The sequence below is a fragment of the Oryctolagus cuniculus genome, chromosome 5 (assembly GCF_051225735.1).
Source record: "Oryctolagus cuniculus isolate XC-2025 breed Fujian yellow rabbit chromosome 5, ASM5122573v1, whole genome shotgun sequence".
In the NCBI taxonomy this organism is placed as follows: domain Eukaryota; kingdom Metazoa; phylum Chordata; class Mammalia; order Lagomorpha; family Leporidae; genus Oryctolagus; species Oryctolagus cuniculus.
Window position 1 is genome coordinate 114,991,025 of NC_142871.1, and position 16,765 is coordinate 115,007,789.

The window sequence follows — 16,765 nt, forward strand, 5'->3', positions numbered from 1 at the left end:
TCTCCCTTATATGTGAGAGATAAAATATAAAACAAATAAAAATGGAAAAAAAAACTAAAAAAAGTAATTTCTAGGTTCTACTTCTACTTTCATTTTTGTGACTTTGATATGCATTGCCAAAATTCTTCTAAAAATTGTCTTTTATAATGGCAACCTCTAGTGGAAATAGTTACTTGCTGTTGTCTACTTATTTGGAATACCAGACTGGATATGTTAATAATAGTTCTGAAAAAGCATGTGCAATCGAAAGATTGTGAAAAGTAAATTCACACAAAATCTAAAAAATTCAGCATTATTTTTACATTACCACCACTTAAGCTTAATAATTTATCTTAAAGAGTCACAGCTCAAAGAAATATGGCTCCTGGGCCCATGAAATATTTTTTTGAAAATTTTTGATAAGTAGTATGCTAAGAATTAATATAACTCTAATAAAAGTAGTATAAAATGTGTACTATGTGTTGAAATTAAAATAATAAAAGAGTGTATATAAACAGACATGTATGGGCATATGAGAATGTGGGTTTGTATATGTTTACATGTACCCTCACTATGGAGCTGTATGATAGAAATGATCAAGTTCAGGATGACAGGATAACAAAACACTTTCCTCTGCGCATTCATTCACACATGCTCAACAAATAGCTATCTAGTACTGTGGGTTAAAAAAGCAATGTAAGTTAAATACATTAGTCAAATAACTTCTTATCATCTCTAAATAAATTTGTTGGAAGATGAAATAACATTCAAATTCATTTAATAGGTATCTAACACAGATACTTAATCATAGTTATTCAAATCATTGGTTGCTATTAATATCAATTGTTGGCTGCATCAATTTTTTTAATGAAGAAAATGCTTGGTTTAAATAAAAAGAAGAATCATATTTAAAAGCATAATATCATTATATGTCAACAAGACAAATGTAAATTGTGACCACATACATCACTGACTGTTTTTTCTGAGTGCCCTATGGGGAAATTTTTCCAAGTCCCTCTGAAGGTAACAAGTCCTAAGATCTAGTTTGTTAGCTATATCATGCCCTCTACTGTATACATTCAAATTTAAATTTCAGAAGTAAGATCATTCAGACTTTACACTATTTCTATAAAAAATAAAAGTTTAAAATAAAAGGACTTGGAACAACTGATTAAGTTCATTTTAATTAACTGATTATTTGAAATAATATGTTCCATTCTTCAAAATCTTTCTTATCTATAATTTTCTATTATTTTTGAAATTAGACATTGGTTCCTTCTTATAACATAAGTATGTTATAGTTGGCATGAAAAAGGGCCTTAATCCTAGGAAACCTATGAATATGATATGAATACAACAAAGATATCAAGTTGATTGACATGTCTGCATATACAAAGGAGGTTGAAGCATTACTTAAGTTTCATCCAGATGATAATAGAACAAAAAGTTGTTCTGTTGATTATCAATTTGAAAAAAAGAAAACACTGATTCTTCTTGAACATTTGAAATAATTTAAAATAATAGGTATTGAAAACAGCTATTAGTATATTAGAAATGGCTATAATGAGTCTTGGAGAAGGAAAACAATAATATAGCTAATGTTATGGTGACTTAGGATGTGACTAAATAACAGAAAGCTGAGAGCAGAGAAACAGAAGACTCTAAAGTGTTCACAGTAAGGATAGAACTGGAAGGAGTTACATACCCAAAATTTTTCCTTCTGCCCTCGTGCTCCTTTCAGTGTGCCCCACCTATAATTAATAAATATTAGCATCAAAATATTTGCACTTGAAAACATGCAAATTTTCATCCCTATATTTTTTGAATTTTTAGTCATCTCACCCTATTTTACAATAGAAATGTCATCACCTTAAAGTAATGTGCTTATACTTTTTTTCTTTGCATTGCATTTTTTATGTGTACAGAATAGACTCATCTATATCTAGATGGCTCAAAATCAAACTCATTGACCAAACAAGAAAGATCCTAGGACAACTGAAGTACAGAGGTCTTAGAGCAGTTAAAGAGGGGTTAGGCATTTTGTATAGCTGTTAAGACCCCACTTGGGACACCATCTCCCATGTTAGAGTGCCTGGGTTTGAGTCTCAGCTCTGCTCCCAATTCCAGCTTCTTGCTAATGTACACGCTGGAAGGCAGCAGGTGATGGTTCCCTTTAGGAGACCTGCATAGAGTTCCAGACTCCTGACTTCTGTTGTAAGTTTTCAGGGAGTAACTTAGTGTATGGAAGATCTCTCTATCTCTGTTTCTCTGTTTATCAAATGAAATGAAAATAAATAAAAATTTAATGATAATTTTAAGATACTTAATGATAATTCCCATTTTTATACCCACCTCAAATGACAAATACATAACCTTTACAAGGCTGCTAATAAAAACCACAATGAAAATACAGATTATTGTTGCAGATGAAGTGATTTGTATAAAAGTGTCCATGCACACATTTCATAAAGTGCCAAGGTGCCTAATACATAGAATTGCTATATACACATATCTGAACGCATATGGAAGCCAAATCCCATAGTCCCAGTACAAGTTCATTTTCATTGTAGTACATAATAGTCCCTAAGGAACTTGAACTTACATTTCCCTTTTCCTCTTTACTAAATCTATTGAGGTGGGGTTTTATGAGCTTATTCTACCTACTGAGGTAATGGAGTTCTGTCCAAGTACATACAGTAGGAAATGATGAGCCAGGAAATCCAGGAAATCTTGTTCTTAACATATTATATGACTTTCCCCTTACAATTATACAACCCCCAACTGCAGTGTATCCTCAACAGTATTTGCTTTAAATAGAAAACACATTGAGTACCCTCTACACGTAATTTGATGGGCTGTGAAAACATCAATTTAGCCCACATATTGCTCCATTAACTTATAACTAATATTCAAAATCCCTTAATAGAGCTGAATGTGGTCTGCCTTTACAGCACAGAGATTCCTAGGACAAGTACAAATTTGTTATCAAAATAATTCCTAGGCCGGCGCCGCGGCTCATTAGGCTAATCCTCCGCCTAGCGGTGCTGGCACACCGGGTTCTAGTCCCGGTCGGGGCGCCGGATTCTGTCCCGGTTGCCCCTCTTCCAGGCCAGCTCTCTGCTGTGGCCAGGGAGTGCAGTGGAGGATGGCCCAGGTGCTTGGGCCCTCCACCCCATGGGAGACCAGGAAAAGCACCTGGCTCCTGGCTCTTGCCATCGGATCAGCGCGGTGTGCCGGCCGCAGCGCGCCGGCCGCGGCGGCCATTGGAGGGTGAACCAACGGCAAAGGAAGACCTTTCTCTCTGTCTCTCTCTCTCACTGTCCACTCTGCCTGTCAAAAAAAAATATATAATTCCTAGTACATCAGTCGCAGAGGCTGATTTTCATAGGCTACAGAATGCAGTAAAGGCCTACAGCATGGAGATATTGTCTAAAGAGGACCATTGTTTGATAGGGTTCTTGGGGCATTGAAAATATCAAATGCATTTAGATCATTTGGCATGAGGGTGAGGGAAGAAAAAGTGATTCAGGATGGTGGGAAATCTCTAAAGAACAATTTTGCCTTCTCCTGATGCTAATAGAGGCTCAGAATGGTGATTGTACCACTTGTCATCTCTCTGTGTTCTCTTCAGCACACAGGGTATACTGTCCCAAATGTTCTGAGTAGATTAATATGTCAGTTGAGATGGGCTCAACTTCTAAGGTCATTTTGTTGTTTTTTAACTGGATTTACATCCTTGTAACTTTTATTTAAAAAGCTATCACCATTGAAAAAAAAATCAGCAATCCCAAGAAGTGCCCCCAAATATGCAATTGGTATTACCTCCTGTTTCAAGCGATAGGTCACATCTACAATCACTACTCATTTTCTATTCATCTACAAAAGCTGTTATAACAATTCAGAGAGCTTTTACCTCTCAATCAAATCTCTTTGCAGGTGGTCCACTACCAATTAGGTTAAAGTGAACTTACAGGTGGAAGATTCTCTCTCTTGCTCACTCTTTCGTTCTCTCACTCTCTCTCTCTCTCTCCTCCTCCCCCTCTCTCTGTAATGGTGCCTTTCACATAGATAAAATATGTTTAAATAAATAAAATATATTTTTAAAAAATACAAAATCCAAGATTGAATAGGAAAAATGTAGGAAACCGTTTGACTCTTGAGAAGACAGAGGCAGCAGGGAAGCAATCTCTATCCAAGATCTGGTCAGGTATAATGAGAAGTTGGGGAAGGTCCTGCTTAAACCACTAAAGAGTCTCCCAAGAAAGCTCTCAATTAAGAAAGAGGTATCTAGGCATGATGAGCTGACCCAATAACAAAGCCTTGATATAGACAATAGTGGAGCAGTGGATTAAGCTACCACTTGGGATGCCTGCATCCCATATGGGAATGCTGGAAATGATTGCCACCTCTGTTTTTAATCCAAGTTTTTTGGTAAATTGCACTCTGAGAGGCAACGAAGATGGCTTTATTACTTTACAAGCCTGCCATCCACATGGGAGACTTGGCTACTGTCTTTGATTTGGCCCAGCTCTGGCTGTTGCTGCTATTTGGAGATTGAACAAAGACATCTGCCTGGTCTATCACGGGTAGAGCTTTCTGTCTCTTCACTTTTTCCAATAAAAATCATTGCTAATTGCCTTCTCAACTGCTCATTTACTTGCCATGTACTTCATTGTCAATGGAGCAAGTTCCTAGCATTCAAATCAGCAGTTACATTAATATTTTAAGGTGCTTATTTAAAACATCAGTCATTTTAAGCTCAATGAGAAGACCAGCATTCTGGTTGTTATTTTGTCTCAAAGGGACAGCAAAACATAATAATCAGGTCATCAATTAGAGGTAAGACAGGAAAAGAAAAGGAAGGCAGCTGAGCCAAATAGTTTCAGAGAGGAGGATGCTACTGAAGAAAATTTTCAACAAAAGTTATTAACTTTTATGCTAAAGTCAAATGGAAAGAAAATATCACACATTGAAAATCAACACCATAGAAGTTATTGTTTGGTTGTCCTGTGTCAAATGACAAACAAGGTCCATCTGTTAAAGGATCTAATACTTGCACTGTGACCTTCAGCTATCTTTTTTCTCCTCCTTTTCCTCTCAACAGCATCTAAGATCAAAATCAAATATCCCGTAGCATTGCAATTGGGTATTGTAAAGAAAAAGACCCATGAGTTGTTTCTAAATATGCTAGCTTAGAGAGACTGGAAAAAAATCAGTCATAGCGAATGACTGTGGTATCATAGCGAATTTGTGTGGTTAAAACCTTTATGTGAACAGCAATATGTGAAAATCAACTAGTGCAAAGCAATATGATTCAAGTCACTCCCCTACAGGAGAGAGTTCCTCTCTTTTTAATCATAAAAGGCATTTTTCCTAATATATGTGCGTCCATAATATGTGAATTGTGGTACCTTACTTTTGTTAACATTATACTACTAAGCTGAAAATTAGAGAAATACGCATATGCTTTAACAGATATTCTCTTGTGTATCCATTGACATCATGGAGGACATCGCATTCATAAATTATCCAAACTTAACTTTTTGCATTCTTATTCTCATCACATATACCTCTTATTTTTTCCCCAGAAACCTTTTATTTAAGGTATACAAACCACACACATTTCATAAATACAACTCTAGGAATATAGTGGTTATTCAAAAATCTCTGATACACAGACCAGTACCTTCTGCTGAGATTCTTCTATGACCTTGATAAGTTACAAGTTGTACAGTAAGCTCACAAGCTTGGGAGATCTTAATGCAGGTTTTTCTTACCTTAAGGAATTCCACTTAATTTGCATTTCATACTGTTGTTTTGAGTTTTTTCTACTTCATAAAGTTAAATTGTTTCAATTATTTGTTTTAAACACACTATTATTTTTCTTTCCTCTTAAAATGTACTGACACCTAGGAAAACGGTTTTGAAATAAACTTGGGAAGCAGCTCTCAGCCTGTGTATCACATTCTCCAGTGATGCTTGGGTACCACCTGAGTTTTCATGTCATCCTACTCAGTCTCCGGTTAGGTTTTTCACTCAGTGCACATAATCACTTAAGCTCTTCCTTCAGGAAGTATCTTATATGCTTACTTTTAGCTGATTCTAGAAATACTAGCCTTTGATATAATATGAAGTCTTTCCATAAATTTCTGCAGAGTAAGATATTAAAATACACAAAAGAATGAGACAAGATTTTGTATTTCTAAGATTATGCATGTATTTATGCCTGCTCACTTTAAAAGAGATATATTTTCAGATAGCTGTGATAAATAACACTAAACTTCCTAAAACCTTATTTTTGAGGTTGTGTCTATGTTACAAAATTAATGGACTACATAAATAATTTGGATAAGATTTTTAATAATGACCTTTTTTCTTTTCTCCCTAGGTTTTGGTAGATTTTGCCATTGGGGTCCATGCATCCAAGGGTGGTTATATTACACATGGAAAATAATAAAGTTGAAGACATAACTTTATATATATATATATATATTTCCACAAATATTCATTTAAGGAGAAGCACGGAATCTCATTATTTTATCCATTAGTGTCTCCATTTCTTCAATAACTATTGGTTAGCCCAGGGATACATCTTTTGCCTTCAAAAAGACAATAATAATGTGAGTGATACTGGGGAATGTTAAACAAAAATGCAAATAATTTGAATTCTGAATGTCATTTAAAAATACGTCATCAATTTCTATGGGTTACAGGGAAAGAAATTAACTGAGCAAGCCAAAGACAGCTTCCTTTACAAAGGTGAGTAGGAATTTTTCAGACTAAAATGGTAATGCGGGATTTCAGGTTGAAGTTAAAGGCAAAGTTAACAGAGAGGAAAATCTCATCTCAGCCTATTCTAAGATCTGCATGTGGTCCAGTAAACAGCAATGGGAGTGGCAGGAAATAAAGAGATCAAAGCCAAAGAGATCAGGTTATAATGAGCAATCCTTGCTACCAAGCTTGATGTTTACAAAGTGGATAATTAGAAAGTCATTCAAATATCCTTCAGTATTCCTTTTATATGCTCACTTTTAAATAATTCTAGAAATAATACTTCTGCATAACATGAAATGACTTTATGGAAAGACCATAAGATTTCTACAGAGTCAGGTATTAAAACTCACATAAAATGTGATACAATTTAGATTGTCTTTCAGAAGGAAAATTCCAATATTTGTATAGGAAAGATGGGAAGTCAAACATGAATGTATTTTAAACAAACAAGTAATGGAATTCTGAGTAGGAATGTTAATACTTGCAAAGCAAACATTATTTATTCTTTTACAATTGTATCCCCAACACCTGAAATAGGGGTTGTAACAGTTGACACTAAATGGGTGTCTGTTGAGCCAAAGAATTGAAGAGCACCAGTGGGGGAATGAACAGGAGAATGCAAATTGAGAGTTCTTCTTTTTTTTGAGAGTTACTTAGGAGTACAAGTGAGGGAGTTTGTTGGTGATCTATATGGACAGAAGAGGAGAAAAAAGGAAAGGTCAACAGTCAACCCCAGAATTTCAATGTTAAATAAGTAGGTGCATTTGGCGTTACACAGAGCTATCTTCCTGATGATCAGGTTGATTTATCATTGCCTAAGTCTGTAATTATAAAATTGTTTCATTTTCTTTTGGGTACTTCTACTGACAGCAATTAATTTAATCATTAAATTCATGGCTTTCAGGATTTCTGATAGGCAATACACCCAAGAACCAAGGAAAGTTGAGTGTTAAAAGAAATCCTAAAAGACTCTGCATAGTAAAGGTTTTATTTTATTTGATGAGATTGTTTCCTGACTAACATGTCAAAATCCTTAAAAAAAAACTCACATCCATCTGAAACTGAATTTACAAAAATAAGAAAAAATGATTTATTTTATGTTAATGATATATACAGCACATTGTAGAAGAATCACCCAAAAAGAAATGTCTTTATACTCCTAAAAATGTGTTATTTCTAGGATGTTAGCATGTACTCCGTCGACTAATAATAATTCCAAATTCATTTTTTCTGGGATGCCCAATCCTGTAATAATGAATATAGAGCCAGACAGATTAAAAAAAAGAAGTCTCTAAGTAGTGGCCTTGTAAAGAAATTTTATGCAGTACACTCCATTCAAACAAGGAATTTTGGAGCAAACAAGGAGCAAATACATTTTATTAAGGAAATGAAAGTTAGATAAGATATAAGAATAAAGATACCAAATGAGGTTCAAGTCAATAAAAATGAGATGATTACACTGGATAGAAGATTTTGCTGTTAGAGTAACATTGCAGATAGTCTCTGTTTCCTTCACACTAAGACTTTAAAGATAACTGCAGTAAATATTAAGTAAAGAAATCCATGCTTTTATTCCTTAGGAATATTCTTTCAGAGATGCTTAGAAACTTCATTTTTAAAATGTGAGCATGCTGGCGAGTGTGGCAGTGTAGACTACGATACGGGAGCTATCAAAATTGCCAATTCATGCTATATCAGAGATGAATGAAACAGGCTCATGGAAAAGCAAAATAAAGTGAGAATATTCCCTGTCCCTCCTTTCATTATCTACTTAAAATGTCAATCGGCTCAGGATTCACTAAATCTGGACTCAGATACTCTTAATGATATTTCTGCCAAGAAGCAACAAATTTTTTCATAGATCAGTTAGAAGCTGATGGATATTTCTGAAAGATTATTTTTGCATTAAAAATCATACATGCATGTGTACCTAAAGTTAACCAAACGTCTAAGCAATACTACAGAGCACTTAGTATGTCCTTTATCCTGTCCTATCTTAATATCAGAAATCAAAAATACTGCAAGTATAATTATGACATGTAATTTAACCTACAAAAAGAAGAAAGGTTGTGTCCAGTTTATGCCCTTGTAAAAGTGCTGTGCTGTAGAACAGAAAGAACCATCTCTTTTGTGTTTACTGTATGGATAGAATATGTATTAAGATGTTTAAAACCATGTGAAATGTAGTGATAAAAGAGACAACAAAGACTAAAACCACCCATTACTATTAATGAAAATTAAGAAAGGTGGTAACTTAAGAAATGATACTTTAAATGAAAACTTTAGCTCATTGATGACAGGGGCAAAAACGCTTTTCTAACTTCTCATAGAAGCTTAGTACTGGCAAAAGACTCAGAAATAATAGTGTACTCTAAGTCTTGTTCAACTGTGGCTCACAGGCTAAATTTGATCTAATGCCTATTTTTATAAGTAAAATTTTAATGAATACCTGTGTTCATCCATGCATGTTGTCTATATCTGCTAATGACCTGGTTGAGTAACCACGATGATATGGCACACAAAACTCATCTGACTCTAACCCACTGTCTTTATTTCATAGTTAAGAAAATAAGGCTCAAAGAGATTTAAAGATTATATGGGGGACAGCACTGTGCTTAATGGGTAAAGCCACCGCCTGCAGTTCCTGTTCAAGTCCCGGCTGCTCCATTTCCAACCCAGCTCTCTGTTGGATCTTCTAGGAAAAGCAGCAGAAGATGGCCCAAATCCTTGGGCCCCTGCACTGATTTGGGAGAGCCAGAAGAAGCTCCTGGCTCCTGGCATTGGATCAGTTCAGCTCTGGCCATAACAACCATCTGGGGAGTGAACCAGCAGATGGAAGACCTCTCTGTCTCTCTCTGTCTCTGTCTCTGTCTCTCTCTCTCTCTCTCTCTCTCTGCCTCTGCCTCTCTGTAACTCTGCCTTTCAATAAATAAAATAAAAAATTCTGAAAAAAGATTATATGGTTAAATTTTGACCAAATTGTCTAAGAAGCAATTAATAGCAGAAGTGTTAACAACTAGGACTAGGGTTGGAAATTTAACCTAGCATTTAAGATACCAGAAGCCCACATCAGAATGACTAGGTTTGAATTCCAGTTCTGCCTCATGATTCCAGCTTCCTACTAATGAAAACCAAGATAGGCAGCAGTGATGACTCAAACAATTGTGTTCCTGCTATCTTTGTGGGAGGTTTGCATTCTGACTCCTAGATTTGGTGCAAGCCTGATCTGGCCAGTGTGGAATTTTGGGGAGTGAAACAGCTTCTCTCTCCCTTTTTCTTTCTCTCTCCCTCCACCTTCCCCCTTCTTAAATAATAATATAAAATACATTTTTTAAAGACTATGGATTTGTCTCTCAAAAAAAAAAAAACCTACAGTTAGAAGGAGAGATTGGAATTATGGCTAACTGTGTTGAGGAGGAAATATAATGATGGGTCTTAAATAATTTATAGAAATTTTCAATGGTAAATAGGGCATATCTGAGAGAGAACAGCATACCATAATTTAGGAATTGGGCCTTTATACATTCATAGAGGAATCATAAAAGTTTTGAGAGTTAAGAAGATGGATTAATAAATAGGATAAATAGGAAAGTATGATGTTGGAGGCAGACAGAACAGTTAGATCATTATAGGAATATGCTAATCAGACTTGCATTCATCACATCCAACAGTCTCATTTGTATCCAGAAATATAATGAACATAATTATTACACTGATGAGGCTGGAGAAGAAAAATATGTAATGCATTTATTTTGAGGATCAAAATAATTCAACGTTGTCACTTAATATCAAAGGTAATATGCATTCATCATTTGCAAAATTTGTTTTTCTGTGACCATTTCCTTTTTAGTGTAGCATAGATTTGGCTGACCTCTTTTGCTTATTGAAATACTAACATCCTAGATGCTTCTGTGCAGAGTAGACATTACACATTGCCATAGAAACTAATGCCTTTTTAAAAAAACCTCTTAGTTCATTCATTCATCAGAATTTTGATAGATAACATATTTCTGGAGCATAGGATAAAATCTTGATCCTAGATTCTGTAATGGTAACCTTGTATCATGTGCTGCATATGAATATGTTGTAATCACTCTACAGTGCTGTCTCGTTCAAGTGACAGCCAATCAATACTTAGTCTGGTTGACAAACTGAAGTCTTGTACAAGCCACTTTACCTCTTATCCTTCATGTCATCTTCCATTACCTCCAAATCTCAGGAAATTCATTTACATAGAGTTTCCCGAATATTCAATTGAATTCTATAATATGTAGAATTTTGAAGAAAACATATGCCATAGGTGTATTAGATTATAGACAAAATCATTGGGGCTGGCGCTATAAAACCACCACCTACAGTGCTGGCATCCCATATGTGTGCTGGTTCAAGTCCTGGCTGCTCAGCTTCTGATTTAGCTCTCTGTTATTGCCTGGGAAAGCAGTGGAAGATGGTCCAAGTCCTTGGGCCCCTGCACCCGTGTGGAAGACCCAGAAGAAAATTCTGGCTTCTGGCTTTGGATCGGCACAGCCATTGCAGCCATCTGGGGAGTGAACCAGCAGATGGAAGACCTCTCTCTCTCTCTCTTTCTCTCTCTCTATCTCTCTCCCTCTGCCTATCTGTAACTCTGCCTTTCGAATAAAAAAAATCTTAAAAAAAATAAAATCACTCCTCAAAAATTAGTATAACACTGGAAGATAGCATAATAGTAGAGTCTTTAAAAATTCCTTTATAATCAATAAAATCTGAACTATGCACAGGCATTAGAACCACTTGAAAACCATTTCATTAAAATTTTAAAGCAATACCTCAAAATTTGTATAACCAATTGCCCTCAGTTCACTATAAAACTGATTGCCTAACATTTCAAGATTCTTCCACCCACCCATCTGTTCATGTAATTACATACTTTCTTGATGTTTTCAAATTAGGATTTTATTATGTCTAATCACAGGGATCTCAAATAATTCAATTACAAAAATGTTAAAGTGTGGGTGGCCAACATCGACCACTTGTATGGCTTTCTTAGTACAAACAAAATCATGCTATCTAAAATCATGAAAAATTTATCATGTTTACCAAAGAAATTAGTTGTTCCATCGTATAGTCACATTTCTCATTTCTTTATAATCTTTACTCAGCTACTTACATTCTTAAAGTAAGCTGTATAAAAATAATGCATTGAATAAATAAATGTAAATGTACATCTTATCACAGATAAGTATTCATTAATACTATAATTAGAATCATCTCCAAATTATATATAGTTTTTAAATTAGAAAAATAGATTAGTAAAGAAAAATTTGAAGAAATCATTAACTTAAAAAAATGAAAGAAATCATAAAGTTAGCAGTCAACTAAGTGGTAGACATACTGTCCTTTAATCCTTTCAACAAAACACTGAGAAAATTGTTACAATCTCAAAGAAATAGCTAATAAATTTGAGATGTAGAGGTCTTAAATAACCAGTCTTCAGATCACCCAGCAAGAACAGAAACTAACCTTGATTCCAGTGCCTTTGTTCTTTATATTGTACAATACTGCTTCACACTCAATATTAGTACTGCAGTTGATTTAAAGCCAAAAAAGCATCACATACACACACACACACACACACTCATCGATAAGTACATACACACACAACAGTTTTGTAAGCAACACCTTTTTTTTTTTTTTTTTTTTTGAGATGGGCAGAGAGACACACAGAGATTTCCCATCTGTATGTTCACTCCTCAAATGCCCACAATGGCCAAGGCTGAAGCCAGGAGCTAGTGTCTCCCACTTGAGTGGCAGGGTTCCCTATTTGAGCCATCACCTGCTGTCTGCCAGTGTATGCATTATTAGAAAACAAGAGACCTCGAATAGCTAAAGCAATCTTGTACAACAAAAACAAAGCCGGAGGCATCACAATACCAGATTTCAGGACATACTACAGGGCAGTTGTAATCAAAACAGCATGGTACTGGTACAGAAACAGATGGATAGACCAATGGAGCAGAATTGAAACACCAGAAATCAACCCAAATATCTACAGCCAACTTATATTTGATCAAGTATCTAAAACCAATTCCTGGAGCAAGGACAGTCTATTCAATAAATGGTGCTGGGAAAACTGGATTTCCACGTGCAGAATCATGAAGCAAGACCCCTACCTTACACCTTACACAAAAATCCACCTAGACCTAAATCTACGACCTGACACCATCAAGTTATTAGAGAACATTGGCGAAACCCTTCAAGACATTGGCACAGGCAAAGAATTTCTGGAAAAGACCTGAGAGGCACAGGCAGTCAAAGCCAAAATCAACTATTGGGATTGCATCAAATTGAGAAGTTTCTGTACTGCAAAAGAAACAGTCAGAAGAGTGAAGAGACAACCGACAGAATGGGAAAAAATATTTGAAACTATGCAACAGATAAAGGGTTAATAACCAGAATCTATAAAGAGATCAAGAAACTCCACAAAAACAAAACAAACAACCCAATTAAGAGATGGGCCAAGGACCTCAATAGACATTTTACAAAAGAGGAAATCCAAATGGCCAACAGACACATGAAAAAATGTTCAAGATCACTAGCAATCAGGGAAATGCAAATCAAAATCACAATGAGGTTTCACCTCACCCCGGTTAGAATGGCTCACATACAGAAATCTACCAACAACAGATGCTGGCGAGGATGTGGGGAAAAAGGGGCACTAACCCACTGTTGGTGGGAATGCAAACTGGTCAAGCCACTATGGAAGTCAGTGTGGAGATTCCTCAGAAACCTGAAGATAACCCTACCGTTCGACCCAGCCATCCCACTCCTTGGAATTTACCCAAAGGAATTTAAATTGGCAAACAAAAAACCGGTCAGCACCCTAATGTTTATTGCAGCACAATTCACAATAGCCAAGACCTGGAACCAACCTAAATGCCCATCAACGGTAGACTGGATAAAGAAATTATGGGATATGTACTCTTTAGAATACTATACCGCAGTAAGAAACAACGAAATCCAGTCATTTGCAACAAAATGGAGGAATCTGGAACACATCATGCTGAGTGAAATAGGCCAGTCCCAAAGGGACAAATACCATATGTTTTCCCTGATCGGTGACAACTGACTGAACACCAAAAAGGAAACCTGTTGAAGTGAAATCGACACTATGAGAAATGGTGACTTGATCAGCATAACCCTGACTGTTAATGAACAACTTAATACATTATCCCTCTTAGTAGTTTTTTTTGTCTGTTCTACTTAATACGACTGGTTTAATTCTGTAATTAATACACGGTTATTCTTAAGTGTTGACATTTAACTGAAATGTGATCCCTGTTAAACGTAAGAGTGGGAATAAGAGAGGGAAGAGATGTACAATTTGGGACATGCTCAAGCTGACTTGCCCCAAATGGTAGAGTTAGAAACATACCAGGGGACTCCAATTTAATCCCATCAAGGTGGCATGTACCAATGCCATCTCACCAGTCCAAGTGATCAATTTCAGTTCACAATTGATCATAATGAAAGGACTAAGAGTCAAAGGGAGCACATAAACAAGTCTAGTACCTGCTAATACTAACCGATAGAATAAATAAAGGGGAGAGTGATCCAACATGGTAAGCGAGATACTCAGCAGACTCATAGAATGGCGGATGTCCTAAACAGCACTCTGGCCTCAGAATCAGCCCTAAAGGCATTCCGATCTGGCTGAAAAGCCCATGAGAGTATTTTAGGCATGGAAAGCCAAGACACTCTGGCAAAAAAAAAAAAAAAAAAAAAAAAAAAAAAACCTAAATGAAAGATCTCTGTGAGTGAGATCCCAGTGGAAAGAACAGGTCTTCAAAGAAGGAGGTACCTTTCTCTGAAGGGAGGAGAGAACCTCCACTTTGACTATGACCTTGTCTAAACAAGATAAGAGCCAGAGAAGTCAATGGGCTTCCATAGCCTTGGAAACTCATGACTGGTGCATAGGGAGATTACTGATGCCATAAACAGGAGTGTCGATTTGTAAAGTCAACAACAGGAGTCACTGTGCACTTACTCCTCATGTAGGATCTCTGTCCTTAATGTGCTGTACATTGAGACTTAATGCTATAACGAGTACTCAAACAGTATATTTCACTTTGTGTTTCTATGTGGGTGCAAGCTGTTGAAATCTTTACTTAATGTATACTAAACTGATCTTCTGTAAAAAAAAAAAAAAAAAAAAAAAAGAAGTTATCAATTCCCAACTTGACTCTCACTGGGATTAAACATGACAATAAGTCTGATCTGATTTCATCATCATTTAAAAAATCATTTATTATTTTTCGCTTTATGTTTCTGTGTGGGAGCAAACTGTTGAAATCTTTACTTAATGTATGCTAAACTGATCTTCTGTATATAAAGAGAATCGAAAATGAATCCTCATGTGAATGGAAGGGAAGAGGGAGTGGGAAAGGGGAGGGTTGCGGGTGGGAGGGATGTTATGGGGGGGAAGCCATTGTAATCCGTAAGCCGTACTTTGGAAATTTATATTCATTAAATAAAAGTTAAAAAAAAAAAAAGAAAGCTGAAATAGGGAGCCGAGCTCTGGCTTGAAACCAGACACTCCACTATGGATGCAGTAATAATAATCATCTTAACAGCAAAGCAAAATGTAAACCCCTGTGACCATTTATGAATATCAAGGAAGATTGCTAAGAATTATTTTTAAAACTCCTCTCCTAAAGTAGTTGGTTAGCCTAGTGGTTAAGACTCCCACTTCTCACCAATGCAGACCTTGGGAAACAGCAGTGATGGTTCAGGCAATTGGGTTAGTGCCACAGAGGTGAAAGGCTTGGATTGGCTTCTTGGCTCCTGGATCCAGTCCCACCCCAACCCTGGCCATAACATGCATTTGGGAATGAAACAACAGATAGAAGCTTTTACTTTCTTTATCTCTGTATCACTCTGCCTCTCAAATTTTTTTAACTTTTATTTCATAAATATAAATTTCAAAAGTACAACTTTTGCATTATAGCAGCGTTTCCCCACATAACGTCCCTCCCACCCTCAAACATCCCATTTCCTACTCCCTCTCCCATTCAATTCTTCATCAAGTTTCATTTTCTATTATCTTTATATACAGTAGATCAACTTGGTATATACTAAGTAAAAATTTCAACAGTTTGCACCCAAACAGATACACAAAGTATAAAGTACTGTTTGTGTTCTAGCTTTACTGTTAATTCGCATAGCACAACACATTAAGGGCAGAGATCCTACATGGGGAATAGGTGCACAGTGACTCCCGTTGTTGATTTAAAAATTGACACTCTTATTTGTGGCATCAGTAATCACCCGAGGCTCTTGTCATGAGCTGCCAAAGCTATGGAAGCCTTTTGAGTTCACCAAGTCTGATCATATTTAGACATGGCCATAGTCAAAATGGAAGTTCTCTCCTTCCTTCAGAGAAAGGTACCTCCTTCTTTGATGGCCCATTCTTTCTGCTGGGATCTCACTCACAGAGATCTTTCATTTGGGTCATTTTTAAAATATTTTTGCCACAGTGTCTTGGCATTCCATGCCTGAGAAACTCTTATGGGATTTTTAGCCAGATCTGAAATCTTTAACGGCTGATTCTGAGGCCAGAATGGTGTTTAGGGCATCTGCCATTCTATGAGTCTGCTGTGTATCCTGCTTCCCATGTTGGATCGTTCTCTCCTTTTTAATTATATCAGTTGTTATTAGCAGACACTAGTCTTGTTTATGTGATCCCTTTGACACTTAATCCTATCATTATGATCAATTACAAACTTAAACTGATCACATTGACTAGTAAGATATCATTGTTACATGCCACCTTGAAGGGGTTGATTTGGAATCCCTAGCATGTTTCTAACTCTACCATTAGAGTTCAGTCAGATTGAACATGTGCCAAACTGTACATCTCCTCCCTCTTTTATTCCCAAGGTATTTGATTATTTTTGTAGCTATTGTTAATAGGGTTGATTTTAGTAGTTCTTTCTCAGCCATGGCATTGTCTGTGTATACAGAGGCTGATGATTTT

General features: G+C 36.2%; 1 protein-coding gene across 1 annotated transcript in view; it reads right to left on the reverse strand.

Moving 5' to 3' along the window:
- TINAG (tubulointerstitial nephritis antigen) overlaps window positions 1-16,765 on the reverse strand; it is a gene marked incomplete at its 5' end in the record, with an annotated part of 114,602 nt that overhangs the window by 6,466 nt on the left and 91,371 nt on the right. Inside the window, 1 exon segment of the mRNA NM_001082786.1 lies at window positions 1,685-1,730. Within this exon segment, the coding sequence (NP_001076255.1) occupies window positions 1,685-1,730 (46 nt within the window).